Source organism: Benincasa hispida, chromosome 3 (assembly GCF_027475165.1).
Source record: "Benincasa hispida cultivar pf3 chromosome 3, pf3_genome.v1.1, whole genome shotgun sequence".
NCBI lineage: Eukaryota > Viridiplantae > Streptophyta > Magnoliopsida > Cucurbitales > Cucurbitaceae > Benincasa > Benincasa hispida.
Window position 1 is genome coordinate 171,443 of NC_143480.1, and position 20,458 is coordinate 191,900.

At 36.8% G+C, this 20,458-nt stretch overlaps 1 protein-coding gene across 5 annotated transcripts; it reads left to right on the forward strand.

Moving 5' to 3' along the window:
* Positions 1-264: 264 nt before the first annotated feature.
* LOC120069788 (uncharacterized) lies at positions 265-20,096 on the forward strand. Of its 5 annotated transcripts, XM_090312258.1 has the most exons (23): positions 269-602; positions 896-1,030; positions 1,145-1,327; positions 1,772-1,851; positions 2,229-2,315; positions 2,435-2,485; positions 2,616-2,733; positions 2,818-2,874; positions 2,952-3,016; positions 3,144-3,227; positions 3,330-3,380; positions 3,465-3,527; positions 3,605-3,651; positions 3,746-3,815; positions 3,913-3,975; positions 14,766-14,855; positions 14,939-14,977; positions 15,100-15,327; positions 15,421-15,506; positions 15,688-15,736; positions 15,826-15,906; positions 15,989-16,082; positions 19,505-20,096. In XM_090312258.1, the coding sequence occupies exons 3-23, from the start codon at positions 1,210-1,212 to the stop codon at positions 19,675-19,677; spliced, it is 1,794 nt and encodes a 597-aa protein (XP_090168384.1). In that variant the 5' UTR covers positions 269-602; positions 896-1,030; positions 1,145-1,209; the 3' UTR covers positions 19,678-20,096. The 5 variants fall into 5 exon arrangements, with proteins under 5 accessions (XP_038877529.1, XP_090168384.1, XP_090168385.1 ...); XM_090312259.1 differs by lacking the exon at positions 896-1,030 and having other exon boundaries at positions 273-602; XM_090312260.1 differs by lacking the exon at positions 896-1,030 and having other exon boundaries at positions 276-602; positions 1,100-1,327.
* The last annotated feature ends 362 nt before the right edge of the window (positions 20,097-20,458 follow it).

The window sequence follows — 20,458 nt, forward strand, 5'->3', positions numbered from 1 at the left end:
AAGAATATGAAGAAAACAAAAAGATAAAATTATGTTTTTAGTTATTGAGTTTTAGAAAACGGGTGAGTTTGGTCCCAGTTTGGTCCCTAATTAATGTTTTAGTTTGACCAATTTAATCCCTTTTAAAGAATAGGTTTAAAAGCCCTTAATTATTATTAATACAAAGTTCTTATTTATTATTTTAATTCCTACCTTAATTATATAATTTTATTATTATTTTAAATAGTGAAAATAATATTTTTAAATTAAAACGTAAAAATAGTTGCTCACTCATCTCTCTACTCAACTCTCCTCCATCCACCAGGCACCAACTTTAATCTCCCAGGCATCCATCCGTCCCCCATTTTCAATTCCTGACATTCAGAGACTCCCTTAAGTTCAATGCTTCTCAAATCTACTATGAAAATCAGCGGCTTGTCCTCTACCATTGTCAGTGGCCACAAATTCCACAACGTGCTCCAGAAATTGAATTCAACTCCTCCCCATTCGATCCCGGGAAAATGGCATAGCGAATGAAAAATGGTTTCTGTCTGCGTACACTGCTGACTGCTTCAATTGAAGGAGCGGGAGGGAGACTAGAGAGTGCAGTCCTCGCTCCAAAGGTTAATTTTAATTAGCGCTATCAGATTAAGGAAGGCGGTAAAACGCTCGTCCTTATTTATTTTAATTTTTTTATATATCCTACCCAGTACCCAGTATCCCTACTCGGGAGGGAGAAATATCTCTCTCTCTATATTTTTTGTTTTATATTCATTAATTGTGATTGCGTCATTGGATTTCGCTGTTGATCGGAACCTTAGGGATTGCGTTGCGCGATATGTTATATAAAGGCACCTATGTATTGGCAATGTCATTCATTCTCATTTCATCATCCTCTTGCTTTTCCAATTTCCAGACACTTTCTTCCTATCCTTCCCTTTCTGCCTGCCTACATATTATTGGAGAAAGTAAAAAAGGAACCACCGCATTTTCTCTCTCACCCCCCGTGTCAACGCAGCCATACATTAAACATTTCTCAGTTGCTACTTCAGTAAGTTGATTTCGTCTCTGATTATGGAAGGAAATGATTGTAATTGCATCTTTTGTTCTCGTTTTTCAGAAATCTTTCCTTCATCACAACGTCTCTTTTTCCTTTTTCTACAAGGTCATCCGAAGGAAGCCATTTTGGAAATCACTTATTTCAAGGAAAAAGAAGAAAAATACAACAAAATGAAGTACGTGCTGGTAACTGGTGGAGTTGTAAGCGGTCTCGGAAAAGGAGTTACCGCAAGCAGCATCGGTCTGCTTCTCAAGGCCTGCGGTCTTCGCGTTACTTCCATCAAAATTGGTCTCTTTCTCTTCTACTCGTCCTTCTCTTTTCATCTTCATCATCTTTGCTTTTGAACCGTTTCACACTAGGTTCACTCCTCTTTCGCGGATAAACGCTGCTCAACTTCAAATTATATCGCCTAGAGTTCCCTGAGACACAACATTCTCCTTTCCCCTCCTTTTACGTTTGTCCTTTGTTTCTCACTTCAAATGGTTGGACAATTTTCAAGTCACCTCTATTCTTCTTGTCATACATATTCTTCTTCTTCTTCTTCTTTTTTCTCTCTTTTTTTGGGGGGGGGGGATTTAGGCAACGCCACCTTCCGCTTCTCAGTTCTTCAAAAAATTAACTAAGAATATATATTGCTACCACTACTGCATCGTTTGTCTTCATATATAACTTTTCAGCATCGACATCTAACAAATTGTTCAGTGCTTGATAGTATTTCTTCTGTTATGTCAGATCCATACTTAAATACAGATGCGGGAACGATGTCCCCCTTCGAACACGGGGAGGTTTTTGTGTTAGATGACGGTGGTGAGGTATGCGAAATTCCCCTTTTTATGCCCATTTTTTTTTTCTTCTTCTTTCCTTTTCTCATTTTTCTTCCATTTTCTTTCGATTTATGGTTTCTAACGTCAGAAAGTATTGATAAATCAGACTCTGTTATGCTAACTTATCTATAAATATAATAGTTGGAGTGGACTGTTGCGAAGTCCCCTTATGATTGGCACGCGAGATGATGATATTAAAAAAAAAAAAAATGTACACGCTAATGCTTAATGCGAATTGATTGATATGAATGGGGCAGCGCGCGCATAGATTTATTGGGACAAAGAGTCCGTACACGTGCTGGGCTTTTGCTTGAAACTGGCCGTGGCCTTGTCAAATCTGATTTGCTTTGTTGTTGTACCTTCAGGTGGACCTTGATCTCGGGAACTACGAGCGGTTCCTTGATATCAAGTTGACCCACGATAATAATATCACTACAGGGAAGATTTACCAGGTAAGTTTTTCTTATGCAAATTAGTGATATCTCCAGTATGTATATGAGGTAGTGATGCAGGATGATCATTAATCCTAGATGTGGAATTAACTGCTAAAGTCTCTTTTCGGATCTGGCAGTCAGTTATCGATAAGGAGAGGAAAGGGGATTATCTTGGAAAAACTGTCCAGGTATTTCTTTCTGCTAGTTTCTTGAGTAATGTTTTAATGTCGATAGTTTCTGGCTACGAGAGTAATGCTTTATTACTGTTCAACTATTTGCATCTTTTTAACCTATTGGCCTTATTTCCTTGATTTATAGGTTGTTCCACATATTACTGATGCAATTCAGGAATGGATTGAGCGTGCTGCTTTGATACCAGTGGATGGCAAGGATGGTCCAGCTGATGTTTGTGTGATTGAATTGGGTGGAACTATTGGTATACAATGAGGATATTGATTGATATAGCACAAACGAGTTTATTCCTGACACTTATTTAGGTCCTAATCATTGTTGGTTGCAGGAGACATTGAGTCCATGCCATTTATTGAGGCACTTGGACAATTCTCATACCGTGTAGGTAGGAAATTTTTGTGTGGGGGAAGTTACTGTCAATAGATGCTACTGTTTGGTCTTTCTAATCTCGGTTCCATTCAGGTTCTGGTAACTTTTGCCTGATTCATGTCAGCCTTGTGCCTGTATTGAAAGTTGTTGGAGAGCAGGTAAACTCTCTCCATCTCACATTATACGGAAATGGAATGAAGTGCAGCATTTCTACTTGATTTGGCACTTAACTAATTTGTTGTTTAAACTTAATTTCTGATTTGGTCGGCCTTTTGTTATGTCCAGAAAACAAAGCCAACTCAGCATAGTGTTAGGGGACTACGAAGTTTAGGCTTGACCCCACATGTTTTGGCTTGTCGCAGCACAATGGTTACCTACTATCTTATTTATGTTTCTCAACCATGGGCATATATCTGGTCGACTGCAGCATTTTTTCTTTGTTATTCTGGCTCAAGGTTCTACTTGTTTCAGGTTCTTGATGAAAATGTGAAGAGGAAACTTTCTCAGTTTTGCCATGTTCCGGTATTAGCATCCACTGCATATTCATTTGGATCTATCAACCCTTTTTGCCTACTTTTACATTATTCTAAAAGTAACTTCTTCTAGGTGGACAGCATCATCACTCTTTACGATGTTCCCAACATCTGGCATATTCCTTTACTTTTAAAAGTAAGGCAGTTTCATATAATAAATGATATTTTTTTTTTAGCAGATGCAAATATTGATCTTCTTTGCTGTCCTATTAGGATCAAAAGGCGCATGAAGCAATCTTGAAAGTGCTGAATCTTCACAGGTTTGTTTGATGAGCTCAATTATGATTGCAACACACATCGAGATAGATTTGTACTCTTTCATTTTCTTGCACTCATACTCTCTGCCATATGCAGCATAGCTGGTGGCCCCGCTTTAGAGGAGTGGACTGCTAGGGCTGAAATATGTGATTCACTACACGAACCGGTGGATTCCTACTCTCCATTGTTTTAAATTCAGGTTTTAGCTTGTCCACTTGTTTTTTTTTTCTTTTTACATTTGTTTTAATATTTGCCATTAACAGGTTCGTATTGCCATGGTTGGAAAGTATACGGGCCTTTCAGATTCCTACCTTTCTGTGCTGAAGGTACAACCAGACAACACATTAAGATCTTAATTCTTAATATTATAAGACTGGAGTATAAAAAGTACCTGGACAGTTTAAAGAGTAGAATTGTCATTTGTGCATCCATTATTCTAATATTTAGTTTCAAGAGTGATTGTCACTTTCACACACTGTGGATAACATTGACTGTATCCCATGCTTTAAGTTTAAACTATAAATTACACTTGAACAAGTAACAGCAGGTCAGATTACTGAATTCTACAAAGCCAATGCCTTCACTGAATTCTAAAAATATCAATTGGCCATACTTAGCATAAAATATTACAAGCAGTGTTTTAAAAAGTGCCTTCATCTGCTGAGTGCACTGGTCTATTGCCTTAGACTCGGCAACTCATACCATTGTTCACCTCAGTGTTACTCATTTGATAAATTTGGGAGTTTTTCCTCCATTACATTCCATGTAAGATCCCTCATGAACATTTTTTGATGTAGCCTAAGAGATAAAAAGGAGAGAAATCTCCAATAATTATTCAAAGTTATCAATTAAAAGTTATCCATATGAGGAGGCAATCCCTCTATTTATAGAAAATTAGAAAACAAACTAATCCTAATCCTAATTAATGAAAGAAACTAATCCTAATCTTAATTAATCAAGAAAACTAATCACAATCCTAATTAATTGAGGATTTGACCAAGATGCCTTAATTTACCTTAATCCCACTCTATTATTTTTTGTTCTGTTTAGCTTCATCTTCTTTTTTTTGCCTCTATCCTCTTCTTCCTTTTTTTCTTTGAAACGGAAACAAGACTATTCATTGATAATAATGAAAGAGCCCAATGCTCAAAGTACAAGAGAGAAAACAAAGTGTTAACTTCAAACATGCCAATACAATGCCAATACAGGCAATAACCAAAATACAACATAAAGACAAAAACTCTCAAGAAAAATTCCCACCATCCAAATGAACACATAACTAAAGAGAAACCCACCATCCAAATGAACACTTAAACTCGAACAAGCCCGAAATAAAAAGATGAAAAGCTTGCAAAGGTTGAACTTGAAACTAATGAAGACCCATTTGATTTTTTTAAACTCGTGCATTTTTCTATCTTTTTTTTCCGAACTTCTTTTTCTCTTTTATTATGCTAACATGTGAAGAAACATCCACAGCATGTGGTAAAAATCGTCCCTTTAAGGTATTTTATTTCCATTTTTTTAAGAATATATTTTGCTTTATCTTTACTCAAGATAGTATCCTCCCTTGCACCTAAAAGGTAATTTTGACCATGAGTGTTGTATAAGCTTCAAGAAGAATGTCATACTAAAATTTGAAGAAAGTTGCTGTTTGCTCTTTCGCTATGGTCTTAACCTAGGAAGCACGAATACTTCTAGTTATGCAAAGAATCGATGTCAGATACATATTAGACACGCGGAAGATATGTGTTTGATACGTGATTTGAAGTATCTGATTTTTTACCTTTTTTAAAAAAAATTTCAGATATGCCTATCTGCTTCTAGATACGTGAAGGGGAGATATGCTGGTTTTTTTTCCCCCAACTTTAAGCCCAACCCACAAACCATTTTATTTAATTGCGTCTTTCAGATTGATTTTAAAATCATCAAAATCACTTTTTTCATTTTTAAAATCACTCGAAAACACACTTTTAATTATTCAAAATTAATTTAGTTTTCAATTTTACATTTTTAAATACAATTTTCATATTATCAAATTTAGATTGGAAGGATTAAACATGTTTCACGGTGATTTTGAAAATGATAAAAGTGATTTTAACTATTTTAAAATTACTCCCAAACATAAAAGTCCACTTAAATCAAGCAATCCAAAAAAAAAATAAAAAAATAAAAAGGATAAAAACATAAAGAGTTAAAATAAAAAACCCGAAATTTAATTAAATCTTCATTCTTCTCTTCTCTCTCACTATCTAAATCATTGGGCATTATCATATATATATATACACACACATACATATAATAACGTATATTCAACGTATCCATATCTTAGTTTTTTATAAATTGGCATATCGCCGTATAGTATCGTATCTGTATCCGCATCTTTGCTTCTTAGGTCTTTAACATTTGGATACCATGTATGGCATTAAGGATTCAATACGCTGTTTTATTATGTTGTCATAAATAAAATGGTTTTATTTTTTTAGACACTTGTGCAGTATGTGTGGTTGTACATCATTACATGGAAATGGCAGACTCTATAAACTCGTGCATTTTTCTCTCGTAGCAAAATGTTTTAAGCTTCCTTGAGTGCATATTAGAAATTGAGCTGCCAACGTTTTGCATTGTCCCTCTTTAGCAGTAATATTAATCACCCTTAATTTCCTTAGTTTTTCACTGCAATTTCTAGTTCCTATCAGTTTCTACAACGGTTTTCATGTTTACGGTGAACAACATACAATATATAATGAAATACAGCTTTTGTAGGCTCCATAGGCTTCTCTATGGATATCATCTATCCTAGCTTTTTAGATATATTCCTTTGTTCTAAATTTTCTGAGCTTGGATTTCTTGTTATTTTCAGTTCATTTTCCTTCCGAATACAACTCCTTGGCTTACTTTTATTGTTTGAAAATTATTCATTAATGAAATTTCAATCCTGTTTTCTTTATTTTTAAAAACCTACAGTATGAATTTGTTAAAAGATAGAAATAGAAGACACAAGGTTTACGTGAAAAACCCTAGAACAAGGAGAAAAAACCGTGATAGAGAGTCTCCTTTTTATTATTTTTAACATCACAAAAAGATACACGAGGGTTCTTATTTATAGGCTCTAACAAGCCTTAATACAAAAAAGGAAAGAAAATTAGGGTAAGATTAATTATTATCATACCCCTGGGATTATAAACCATCACCTAAGTCCCTTAGTTTCGACACTCCCCCTCGAGTTGGGGCTTAGATGTCAATCTGACCTAACTTGCTAACACATGAGTCAAAATTTTGCCTGAATAACCCTTCAGTAAGAACATCAGCAACTTGTTGATTTGATGGAACATACAGAATACAGATACTGCCAATTTCTCTTTTATAAAGTATCTATCAATTCCACATGTTTCGTATGATCATGTTGTACTGGATTATTGGCTATGCTTATAGCCACTTTATTATCACAATAGAGTTTCTTCATCGGTAAGACACCATCTTGATGAAGATCAGGTAGTACTTTTCAACCAAATTTCTTTACAAATTCCCAAACTCATAGTTCTGTATTCAGCCTCAGCACTACTTCTAGCAACATCACTTTGCTTCTTACTTCTCCAAGTGATCAGGTTACCCCACTCAAAGGTACAATATCCTGATGTAGACTTTTTGTCAATAACTGATCCTGCCCACTCAAAGGTACACGGGAGGGCATCCGATTGATGAGATGAGCTGCAGTAAGTACATCTCCCCATAGGTACGAGGGTAAGAATGCAGGTATCATGAGAGATCAGACTACTTCAATGAGGTGGCGATTTTTCGCTCAGCCACCTCATTCTGCTGAGGATTCTGGTGGATGATACCTTAGAGGTTAAAAACTCACGAAGGGACTGATTAATAAATTCACGTCCATTGTCACCTCGAAGAATGATGATTTTGGTATTGAATTGAGTTTCGACGGTAGTGTAAAACTGTTGAAATATCGTCATCACTTCAGATTTTTTTGTAAGAAGGAACACCCATGTAAGACGGGTATGATCATCTATGAAGGTGACAAACTACCGTTTACCTGACACAGTTGTGACATTAGACGGACCCCAGACGTCACTATGTATCAAGTGGAAGGATCGGGAAGGTTTATAGGGTTGTGAAGTAAAGGAGGCTCTGGGCTGCTTATACAAACTTCACAAGACAAAGACGACACATTCACATTACGAAATAAATGGGGAAACAAATATTTCATATAAGTTTGGATGTCCAAGACGAAAGTGCTATAATAAATAATTAGTTTCAGAAATAGTAAGAGAAGACAATAAACTAGTCTTAGACAATCTCCTAGAAGAAGCATTATCTGAGAGGAAATAGAGCCCCCTATTTTGCCGAGTAGTGCCAATCGTCTTCCTCGAGCTCAGGTCCTGAAATAAAATATCATCTGATGAGAAAACAACTTTGCAGTTCAAATCTCTGGTTATTTTACTGACCGATAGTAAATTGTAAGATATCTGTGACACATGTAAAACATTCTGTAAAATTAATCCCTAAATCAGAGATAAGTGACCCTTTCTAGCAATGGGGGCAAAAGACCCACCTGCAATTCGTATTCTCTCATTTCCAGCGCTTGGATAATAGGAGAGGAATTGATCAGATGATCTAGTTAAGTGATCAGTTGCTCTTGAGTCTAGAATCCAGGATACATCCCCCTCAACAAAGAAACTAAAGGACTGAGGAGTACCTGATTGGACAATATTGCTGGTTCCAACTGTACCTGGATCCACATGGCTGGCCGCCACTTGGGGAGCATCATCAACCGTTTCACCAACGAAGGCTCGACTGGATTTAGACTTATCATTTGGAGGGCGCCGCTTGCCATTTGGTGGACGACCATGTAATTTCTAGCATTGGTCTTTTGTGTGCCATGGTTTCTTACATTGTTTACAAATTGGTGGGGACTTTCCATTCTGTTTGTCACTTTCTGACCCAGACGACTTGACTCCAAACGCAACAGAGTCTAAGGTGGTGGTTGCCAAACCATTCATAGCGTTGGTTCTATCCTCTTTTAATCTGACTTCGGAGCAAACTTCTATCAGGGACGACATCGGTATCCGTCCCAAAAATTCGGCTCCGGACACCATCAAATTTTGAGTTCAAGCCAGCCAGAAAATCATATACGCGGTCAGCCTCCTCAATCTTCGAATACTGAACCCTGTCGACTGGGCAATTCCAAACTACTTCGCGACACAGATCTATTTCTTGCCACAATAGTGACAATTTATTGAAATAGGACGTTACATCACGAGTCCCCTGCTTGCACTCATATACTTGTTTCCTTAATGTATAAAGTCGTGAAGCGTTCTGCCTCTTTGAATATAGTTTTTGGACAACTTCCCAAATATCTTGAGCTGATGCTGAATAAAGTAGGGGCTTCCCGATCTGGGGTTCCATACTGTTTATCAAAATCGAGCGGAGGAGAGAATCCTCTCCCTTCCATATACGTTCCTGAGGATTCCCAGGGTTCGGTCTTGGTATCTCCCCGGTTAGATATTCGAACTTGTGCCATCCCTCGAGGACCATTTTCACAGATTGAGACCAAGAAAAATAGTTCTGGCCATTAAGTTTTTCTTTGATAGATATTTCTGTAGAATTTCCCACAGAACCAGACATAACGTTTGCAATAGGTAAAGTAGGGTAAGCAGTTACCAGTATTTCTGAACATAATGGAAAGCCCGAATATGCATCTGGATGAAAGTTAGTCGAAGGAATTGCCGTGGATCTAATGGCTGCCCCAAGCGCAGAAATCAGTTGCTGCAAATTTGCCAGTTGCTGTTGAAACCCTATGGTCCCACCAAAACCCACTGTGGGTTGTTTCTGCCTATAAACCCCTGAAAAAACGGTCTCTGCTGGTGTGGGAGAAGTGACCGGCTATACAAAGAAAGAAGCCTGATGAATTGGCTGGTCTTGTTGGATCGGGTTTGGTTGGACCAAGTTTGGCTAGATGGGTTGGTTCGGCTGGATCGGGATTGGCTGGACCAGTTGGTTCGGCTGGATTGGTTGGTTCAAAGTGCCGGGCAGAAGCGATTGATGGCACGTCTGGGCTGTGATTGGAGGTTGTGAATGAAGACCGATTGGGCTGTGACTGGGCAGAAGTGAAGGCTGCGATGGAGGACCTCCAACGGTGGCTGGAGCAATCACTTGAACGGTTGCGCGACAGATGAAAAATGACCAATTGGGGATGAAAAATGGCCAATTGGAGGCGCCCCACTGTACGGCTGCATGATGGATTAAAAATGGTTAGTTGGGTCTGTTCGATCAACGGCTACATGCCTTACGACGGTTGGATCTGTAACGGCCCAAGTAACGAGCGTAAATATTGGTCGACGGTAGCCCTAATTTCAGCACTTTGGGAATTGTCCATTGTTGTTCCATCCCTTGCTAGGGTTGACGACTGAATTTTTTCTATCCTAGCTATAGTCTCATCACCGTGCTCTGATACCATATTGAAAAATAAAGAGTAGAAGAGAAAACACCAAATTTACGTGGAAAACCCTAGACCAGGGAGAAAAAACCACGATAAGAGTTTTTTATTAATTTTTGATACACAGTACACAATACAAGAACATGTATATATAACCAAAAGTATGAAACCCTAGACTATAGACACCACGTAAAAAGACTAAAATGCCCATAGGGCTTAACAACATTTTCAGCAACTGCAACAGAGAGGAACCCATATTGTGTTTAACTTCGCTATTGGAGAGAGTTTTTGAATAGTCTATCCCATAGGTCTGAGTAAACCCTTTCGTTACAAGTCTGGCCTTGTACCTGTCTAGAGTTCCATCAAATTTATACTACAGAGTAAATACCCACTTGCACCCAACTATTTTGTGCCATTTTGGGAGAGCAACAAGGTCCCATGTATTATTTTTTTTCAAGAGCTCTCATTTCTTCCATAACGATAGTCTTCCACTCAAGAATTTCCATAGCCACCTGTATGTTTTTTGGTATTGCTATTGTGTCAAGACTGGCAGTGAAAGCCCTAAACTCACTTGGTGCCCTTTCTTAAGGAAATGGGCATGTCAAAAGAAACATCATAGTCCCCAGGTTTGTCTGACTTCTCATCTGCTTTCCCATCTGTAGTAGGATTTTGATCGCATCTTTCAGCCTGAGATAGAGTCTTACTCTCGTGTTCTTGTGGTAGTCTCATCATTGTCAGCTACCTTCATATCTGGAACTAACACATTAGTCCTGTCATTCTCAGTTACATCAACAATATCATCCTCAACACATAAGTTGTTATTGTCAGGGACACATTCGATAGTACCTTGAGCTTGTGTTGGTTCAGATTCATGGACTGGAGCTGGTGGAATAGTAGGGGACACTATTTCCTTTCTAAGATTCTTTCTGTAGTATATTAGCCAAAGGACCTATTTAGTAGGTAGAACAGTGTCATGGGAACTCAAGATAGGTTCAGGAAGAACAATAGAGACTGGGGATGTTGATCCGTTAGTCTTTTCACTAGTACTCTCTCCCTGAAGATGACTAATAGGGAAGAAGGGTTGATCCTCAAGAAATGTGACATCCATGGAGATGAAGTACTTTCGGGAAGAAGGATGGAAGCATTTATAACCTCGCCGGTGAAAGGGATACCCAAGGAAGACACTTTTGAGCATGCGGGGTAAACTTAATTTGGTTAGGGCCATGACTATGGACAAAGACAGAGCACCCAAAAACCCGGAGAGGAACATAAGGAATAAGCCGTGTGGTCGGGTATGACTCATTGAGGCATTCAAGAGGAGTTTGGAGATGGAGAACACGAGAAGACGTTCGGTTGATAAGATGAGCTACAGTAAGAACTGCATCTCTCCACAAATAAGATGGAAGAGAAGTAGATAGCATGAGAGATCGGGCAACCTCGAGGAGATGAAGATTTTTCCTTTTAGCCACCCCATTCTATTAAGGAGTATAGGAACACGAACATTGGTGAACAATGCCTTTAGAAGACAAATATTCACGAAGGGTATTATTGAGAAATTCACGACCATTGTCACTTCGAAGAATAGCAATTTTGGTATTGAACCGAATCTCAATAGTGGTGTAAAATTGTTGAAATATCGATGAAACCTTTGATTTATCAGTGAGTAGAAAGACCCACGTAAGACGGGTATGATCATCGATAAAGGTCACAAACCACCGCTTTCCTAAAGAAGTGGTAACACTAAAGGGACCCCAGACATCACTATGAATAAGAGCAAAGGGCTGAGAAGGTTTGTAAGGTTGAGAAGGAAAGGTGACCCTATGTTGTTTTGCACAAATGCACACATCACAAGACAAAGAAGAGACATCAACTTTATTGAATAAATGAGGAAATAAAAATTTCATATATTGAAAATTTGGATGACCAAGGCGAAAATGCCACAACATAGAATCTTTTTCTGAAGTTGAAAAATAAGAAGATAACAAACTAGTCCTATAGATGTTCCTAGAAGAAGCATCACCATCAAGGAAGTAGAGTCCTCTATTGTGTCGGCTAGTGCCAATCGTCCTCCTCGAGCTCAAGTCCTGAAAGAAAAAGTTATCCGGTGAGAAGGCAACTTGACAGTTGAGATCTCTGGTTATTTTATTAATAGATAAGAGATTGTAAGATATTTTAGGTACATGCAACACATTCTATAAAGTTAAACCATGGAAGGGAGAAATATGACCCTTGCTCGCAATAAGAGCAAAAGACCCATTTGCAATTCTGGACTTTTCATTACCAGCACACGGAAGTTACGATAAAAAGGTTATCCGATGACCCAGTTAAATGATCTGTAGCCCTTGAATCAAGTATTCATGGTTTATTGTCATTTATACTTAGGAGACTTAAGGATTGTGATGTACCTGATTGAGCTATGGTCCTAAGGGAAGAGATAGCAGTCATTTGACAATTCATTTGAGGTTGTGGCTGAGAAGTACTTGCAGATTCACTCACAAGAGCCCAACCAGATTTTCGTCGACGACCAGATTCACTCGTCAACTTGTTTACGCAAAGTGTAAAGACGAGACACATTCTGCCTCTTAGAATATAATTTCTGAACTGCATGTCAGATATCTCGAGCAGTTGTAGCATACAACAATGGTTTCCCTATCTGAGGCTCTATACTATTAATCAGCAATGATCATAGCAAGGAGTCTTCTCCTTTTCAAATGTACTCTTGAGGGTCCCCTGGTCTAGGTTTAGGTATCTCATCAGTTAGATACCCAAACCTATGATGCCTCTCGAGAGTCATTTTAATGGACTGAGACTAGAAGAAATAATTCTGGCCATTTAACTTTTCTCCTGCAATTAAGCATGTGGGATTTCCTATAGAACTAGACAAATAGTTTTCAGTAGTTAAAGTAGGGAAAGAAGTTACCGGATTCTCTGGATACATCGGTAGACCGGAAGGAATGTTTGAATTCAATACACTTGAATTTAAGTTTGTGGAAGCTCCTGGGGCTGCCTCAGGAGCAGCGATTTGTTGTTGAAAACTCGCCTGAAGATTAGCTAACTGTTGTTGACTATAGCTCGTAGCCGGCACATCATGCGCGACTAGTGACTTGCCTCTGTGGTGGGCAGAAGACTCAACAACACCGACTTCAAATTCCTGCGATTGGATGAAGCGGCCACCGACGGCGGCATTGGGGAACAAAGCGGCCGCACTAGGGTTTCCAATCGGATGTTGCAGCAGATGTATGTGCAGGGATTTAAGATACCGGTCAATGGCGGCTTGGACAGTAGAGGCGGCGGCGGCAACGGTGGCTGCTGCAGTCGGAGGTTCCATCGGCAACGGTGGCGAAAGTAGGGGTGGTGAAGACCTAATGTTATCTTGCACCAATTGGTTTTCGTCGACGACGGCTAGGATTTTGTCACCATGCTCTGATACCATGTTGAAAGATAGAAACAGAAAATACAAGATTTACATGGAAAACCCTAGAACAGGGAGAAAAAACCACGATAGAGTCTCCTTTTTATTATTTTTAACATCACATGAAAGCTACACGAGGGTTCTTATTTATAGGCTCCAACAAGCCTTAATACAAAAAAGGAAAGAAAATTAAGGTAAGGTAAATTACTATCATACCCCAGGGCTATAAACAATCACCTAAGTCCCTTAGTTTCAACCTAATTATATTTCTAGCTCTGGGTCAACCTAGTAGTTGGTAACTAATATTACCTCATTGTTTGAGAGGCTATTAGTACTTTCATGCAATAGAAAACTTTTATGTGTAATACACGTATTCTTAATTATAATACAACTTTATTTGATAAAGGTTTTTATGTTTTTTTTCAAACTTACTTTTAGAATTTTAGCCAATTTATAAAACAAAACACTTTTGTTTGTCTTCCATTTTAAGTACATGTACAATTCCTTGGCTTCTTTTACTGTGTGGAAATTATTCACTAATGAAATTTTAATACAAAACAAATCTTTAGTATCTGATAAATCTCTAGAGCTGGCAAATAATATTACAACTAGAAAGTTTTTATTTTATGGCTCGTATATTGTATTTTTAACCCATTTAAAAATTCTCAGATTTTATTTGATAATGATGTTACAATCTTTTTTTAAAAAGTTTTTTCTTAGATTTTAGTCCCGTTTTTTTTTTCTTTTTACCTATTTTAAAATTTTAATTTTAGTGTTATGAATTCAGGAACAATTTTATTTGACGTGATTCATTTTAATTTTAGGACATAAGTATTAATTTAATTTTCATAGAGTAACATAATAACTGAAACATAAATTGTCATTATTGAGGCCCGAGGGCTAAATTGTCACTATTGAAACTGAAGGTAGATTTGAAATTTAAATTTTATATAAAGGACAGGTATCCTGCCTTTTAAAATAGTGAAGATAAAGATCTATATGCTCTTAGTTTTTTTATTGGAGTGTTTGACTACATTTCGTTTTATGGTTCACTTTCCATAGCATAATGTTTGTGTTGAAGACAATTCTATGATAATTTTGTGAACTTATTTGTCCGTGTTATGTCTTTAATGTGCCGGAACATGGTACTTGTCCAGAAGGTGCTAATTTATTTGCTCCATTGTTTTGGATTTTAAGTTTACGTCATCTTAGCTTTAGAAACAGATATCTGATACAAAATGCAATACTCTATGTAGGCTCTGAAGCATGCCTCTCTCAGATGTTTAAAGAAACTCGTCGTGGACTGGGTTCCAGCTGGAGATCTTGAAGATGCTACGGCTCAAGAGGTTTTAGAGTTGAATGCTTGATGTTTTCCCCATATATTTATTTCCAGCAGCGTGCCTAATGCAGGGGACTTTTTGTACTGCAGAATCCAGCTGCTCATAAGGCTGCATGGAAGCTGTTGAAGGTGTGCATCGTAAATGATTCAAGGATACCAGGCTTGCTGCCTTGCATACCTCCTTTGGATTTTATTATTCTTTTAGTTTGGTAGCTCTGTTGTTAGACACACTAATTAGCCATGATCTTCAGGGTGCAGATGGTATACTAGTTCCAGGTGGTTTTGGAGATAGAGGAGTGGAAGGGAAAATCCTTGCATCGAAGTATGCTCGAGAAAACAAAGTTCCATTCCTTGGCATATGCCTAGGAATGCAAATTGCTGTCATTGAGTTTGCACGATCTGTTCTTAATTTGAAAGATGCTAACAGCACTGAATTTGATACGAGCACAAAGAATCCATGTGTTATATTTATGCCTGAGGTATTTTCTAATGAAGTTTTTTTCTTTGGGGGGCATTGTAGTGCTTATTCCTTCCTATATATTACTCTTTTTAATCTTATGCTATTATCTCAGGTTTCTAAAACACACATGGGTGGAACCATGCGCCTTGGTTCTAGGAGAACATATTTTCAGGTTATGGATTGCAAGTCTGCAAAACTGTAAGTACTTCTGTTTTGAATTAGATGAGTAAATCTTTGAGAGCTCATCCTAAATAAATGCATAATATTCTATTCAACTCGCCTAATAGTTTCCAAGTATTTGAAAACAAAATAATAATAATAATAAAAGATGATTTAGGTATTATTGCTAATTAGAGGCACGTGATTTCAAATCTTTCAGGTATGGGAATAAAAGTTTCATTGATGAGAGACATAGGCATAGATACGAGGTAAGTTTAAATTACTTTTGATTTTCTTAATTTTCTTTAAATAGTAGAAGCATTTAACTGAGGAAAAAGGGAAAATTGAATATGGGCAGGTTAATCCTCATATGGTATCACGGCTTGAAAATGCTGGACTCACATTCACTGGCAAGGACGAAACAGGTCAGCGCATGGAGGTATGATTTCCTACCTTATAAAATCTTATGCGACAATGTTCACATAATCCCTCTAAAATGGTTGGTATGTTAAATGTTTTAGATTGTTGAGTTGGCTTGTCATCCATACTTCATTGGTGTTCAATTCCATCCTGAATTTAAATCAAGACCGGGAAAACCTTCAGCATTATTCTTGGGTACATTCTCTCTCATCCCTGATCGCATTATGCTTGATGTTAAATATTAGTCTTATGCGAGCAAGTAATTTGTTGTTTTATGTTATTTAGATGAGTATTCCTACAAAAAAGAAAAAAAATGTTATCAATACTATACTACCTTCTATAATGGAATATAGGATTCCACTCTCCTTCAAGGACCTTTGTTAGGGTGACATTAGGATATGTCGTTAGATGAGCAGTTGAAGAAACAGCATTTTATTCATCATTAACAGAGCAACTTTTGATGTTGTATAGTGGACTCGAGTGACAACTTAGTAAGTTTGAGCATAAAGGTTTCAAATAATATGGCACTGTTAGCTGTCTGAAGGTAATAACACTTGGTTTATTATGAGAGTTTTCACCGTTTACATTTCAACGTAGTTTGATTTCATTGTGGTTCCTATCATGTCACAATAAATTGTGGAGGTGCTATATTGATATCTATGAAACATGGCACTCAAGTTTGGTTAATGTGCTCCCTTTTCATTGTTCAGATTAACTAGTGGAGGTGCTATCTTTTAATATATCTGTGAAACATGGCATCTAGTTTGGTTAATGTGCCCCCTTTTCATTATTCAGATTAACTAGTGGAGTTTCTCTTTTAACATATACATGAAGCACTAGCCTTCTCAAGTCTAAGCAAGAGACGACTGTGAAGTTCATGTGGGTTGCCCGCCTTTTTTCTGGTGCTACTAGCCATGTGCACCTTTTTATTGACATGAACATATATGTTCATTATACATCCACTGTTATTATGGAATAAACCCTCGATCAAAATTCTTCATCCTTTTTGTTTTTTTTTGGATTTAGCATAGTATAGAGTGGGAAATGAAGTGAGGCTCGATAGACTATAAGCTTAAGGTTCTTATGTTAGTTCTCCTTTAATACTTCTACAAGCTTCAACAAGAATTTTCGTTTTTTACTGGTTCTTCTTCCTCTCACATTCATCATTTGTTCAATCTTCTTCAAAAGATTGCATGCCCATACTCTAATATTTTTCTTTCAAAAAGCTATTGGCTGTTACCCATCACGTTCCCTTTTAATTTTTAGGGCAAAATGCATTTTTGGTCCTTGAGGTTTGAAGTTGATGTCTATTTGGTCTCTGGCGTTCTAAATGAACACTTTAATTCTCGAGGTTTGAGAAATAGTTCTAAATGATCTCTGAAGTTACTTGGACCGTTAGTTGACTAACGGCAAAATGGATGTGGCCATCAAATATGATTAGTCAGCTAAATGATTTGGCAAAAATTATTGTAGTATTGTTTTTTTTTTTCCTTTTTTTTTTTTAATGATTGGCCTCCCTCGCTCATTTTCCCCCTCTTCACCCTCCCCATCAACCTTCCACCACCATATTTTGCACCTTTTCTGTTGCCATGGTTGTGACTGGTGAAGAACGAAGGTCTACTTCTGCACTCTTGTTCTTTTCACCATTACAAAATTTCACTGTATTTTTTGTACAGAAAAAATAGTATTGGTCATATTTTATTAGAAAAAACGAAAATTAGACGTGGGAGCAGTGCTGACGGCTTGGAAGTTGGAACTAGAGGCACCGTGCATGAGTTCCAAAGTCATACTGCTGAGGTTGACTAACAGATAGAGGGCACAAAGCAGTAATTCAATTTTTTCGCTCCTCTATCTAAACATTAAAGAAGAAAAAGAAAATAGGAAAACAGAGCAATACCTTCAGAATGGAGTAAAGCATGGTGGCCTTGCCTTCTGAGCTTTTATCTTCAAGTTTACGTAGGTTTTTTCGCACAAAAAATAGAGTGAATTTTGGTATTTTGCGAAGAACCAGAGTGAGGAAGTTGGGGGAGAAAGACCTTTGTTCTTCACTAGCAGCGACCATGGCAACGGAAAAGGTGCAATATGGTGGTGGAAGGTGGAAGGAGAGGGTGGACACGGGAAAAGGAGAGAGGGAGCTGTCCACAAAAACAATATTATGATAATTTTTGCTAAATCAGCTAGTTAACTAATCATATTTAACGGCCATATCATTTTTCCATTAGTCAACTAACGGGTGAAACCTCAGGGATCAAAAGGGAATTTTTTGACCTAATTTTTATTATTGCTATTTCTTTATTGTGCATGTGTGGAACATTCAGGCTCAAGTGCATAATATCTGACTTGGAGGATACCAAGACAGATTGTTGTCTGAATCAAATAATGATGTAATGTATTAAAAAATTCTCAAAATAAATCATTATTAAGAAAATGTTAATCGTGATACTATTGTTAATGGATTCAAACTACTCACTAAATAGTTTAAAAAAGGGAAAAAGAAAAACATACATCTTGTAGTAGTTATGTTTACTTATAATAGAAAGTTGAGTAAGAACGTAAAAAGTAGGTCTTACTTAGTAAACTTTTTTGGGATGATAATATTTTGTCGAATTTTCATTATTAATTATATAATTGAAAAACTTGATAGTTGAAGCGTCCCAAAATACGAGGAATCATGATAGATCTGAATCAAATAAGTTAATGGATTTGAGTTAGAGTTTTAGGACCTTTTTTTTTTAATGTTCTTAATTATTTAAGCTCATCTGTGTTTTCTTAATTAATAATTAGTTTTTGTTTGAATATTGAATGATTTTTTAACATTTCCATGTCTTATAATTGTTGGGTATTTACTTGTTTTATGAATATTTCTTAAAGTGTGCGTCTCGCCTTAAGAGAAGTTATCGGTGCAATTCTTGCTTTCAAATGGGCAAGGACCTGTCTCTTTGGAGTGTGCCTTGTGCTTCAAACCATTGGATGGTTAACATCTTAGATTTGATAATGTGTTGTGCGCATTACACTTTTAACACTAAAATTTCTTGGTAACGTGCCAAAATACTTATTAAGCACATTAGGCATGAACTGGCCTCTTGGTCTGCTTGTTGAGTGCATGAAAAAATATAATGGGCACATGTTAATGTTCTAAGGAAGTGGTAGTTGTCATTACACAAATAAGTTAGAAGGTTCTTAAGGTAGAAGGTTCTTTGATTGTATATTTTTTGTTTTAACTGAGAAAGGGTTTTGACACTTCTTTCCTTAGTGTAGAATTGTCATGGATTAGTCGGCCATACGAATAAGGAAATAGTATGGAATTTTTCTTTGAGAGGATTTCACATCACGTTAGCTATTTTATTCATTTTAGATTTTTGATTACTTAAAATGTGGGGCTATCGTGAGGAATGAGGATTACTTTCTTATTGAAAAAAAAGGTTCTATTGTGATGTAAAAGAAGAAAACATTTTTTTTTATTGATCTTGCAACTTAAATTGGTAGGCTAGGCTTCCTTTAGATATATTATTGAGATGGATGGGAAGATGCACTTGGAAAAACATGTTAATAATTCATGCGTTTTTTTAAGTATTAATAATGAAATGATCAACTGACATTTTTATTTTGTCATACAGGACTCATAGCTGCATCGTGTGGCCAATTAGACTCTATCTTAAAAAGCTCTGAGAGTCGGAAGAAAACCACGAAAAACGGGGGCGTTGAAGTCTTCAGAAATGGTAACATGAAAATGACTGCGAATGGGCTATCTAATGATGCTTATTTCAATGGCAATGGATTGCACTACTGAAGGTTGGTGAATTTCTTTGCGAAGTCTTCTCGAGTGTTTTGCTGATCTTATATAGTAATTATACCAGGATCGCCTGTACAGTCATCTGAGTTCGGATAGGAATAGGTTAAAGGTCTTCCATCAGGAAAGAGAGTTGTATCCCAATCTTTTATAAGGGGTCAGCTTCTTCCCCCCAAAAAAGAAAAAACTATAAGTTGTATTCCAGTAAGGCGCTGTTTCGAGCGTGTCTTTACCTTTGATTCCCATCCGTTAGTACTAGTGGACGACTGGAAGTAGAGGCTAGTTTCGCATTAGGGCTTTTGTGTAGCCAGCTTTCTTTGTACCATAAAATTTAGAATGTAATGTAACCACGTGTTCACGTGTGGTTTAAAAACATTGAGTTTAATAAATGTGTTTGAAAGACATCCAGATTCTATTTCTGAATTGTTGTCGGATTTTAAACAATCCAAATTAAGAGATCATCTTAATATTTTTATTGTAAACAGCAGTTTATTGTCAATTAATATTTATTAATTAACTATTACTAGTTTTATGATTTATAAATATAGTATCAAAATATATTTTAGGGGAATTTTTATGAATAAAAAAATCCAAAAAATATTTACATTTCATAGCAAAAATTCCAAAACTGTTTTGAGTGTAAATATTTTTAAATATTTTTTTTTATGTTAAAAAAGGTCCCTACATTTTATATAATAATTTAAATTATAATTCAATTTTTGAATCTACATACATGAAATATAATTGTACTTTTATCATCTATGAAACACAGATACGGTTA

What these genes read in the sequence shown, in the direction of transcription:
- LOC120069788 (XM_090312258.1), top strand. Translation starts at nt 1,210, where the DNA reads ATGAAGTACGTGCTGGTAACTGGTGGAGTTGTAAGCGGTCTCGGAAAA. An exon ending in AAAGTGCTGAATCTTCACAG is followed by an intron (nt 3,652 to 3,745) that starts GTTTGTTTGATG and finishes TGCCATATGCAG; the next exon opens with CATAGCTGGTGGCCCCGCTT. An exon ending in AAACAGGTCAGCGCATGGAG is followed by an intron (nt 15,907 to 15,988) that starts GTATGATTTCCT and finishes TAAATGTTTTAG; the next exon opens with ATTGTTGAGTTGGCTTGTCA.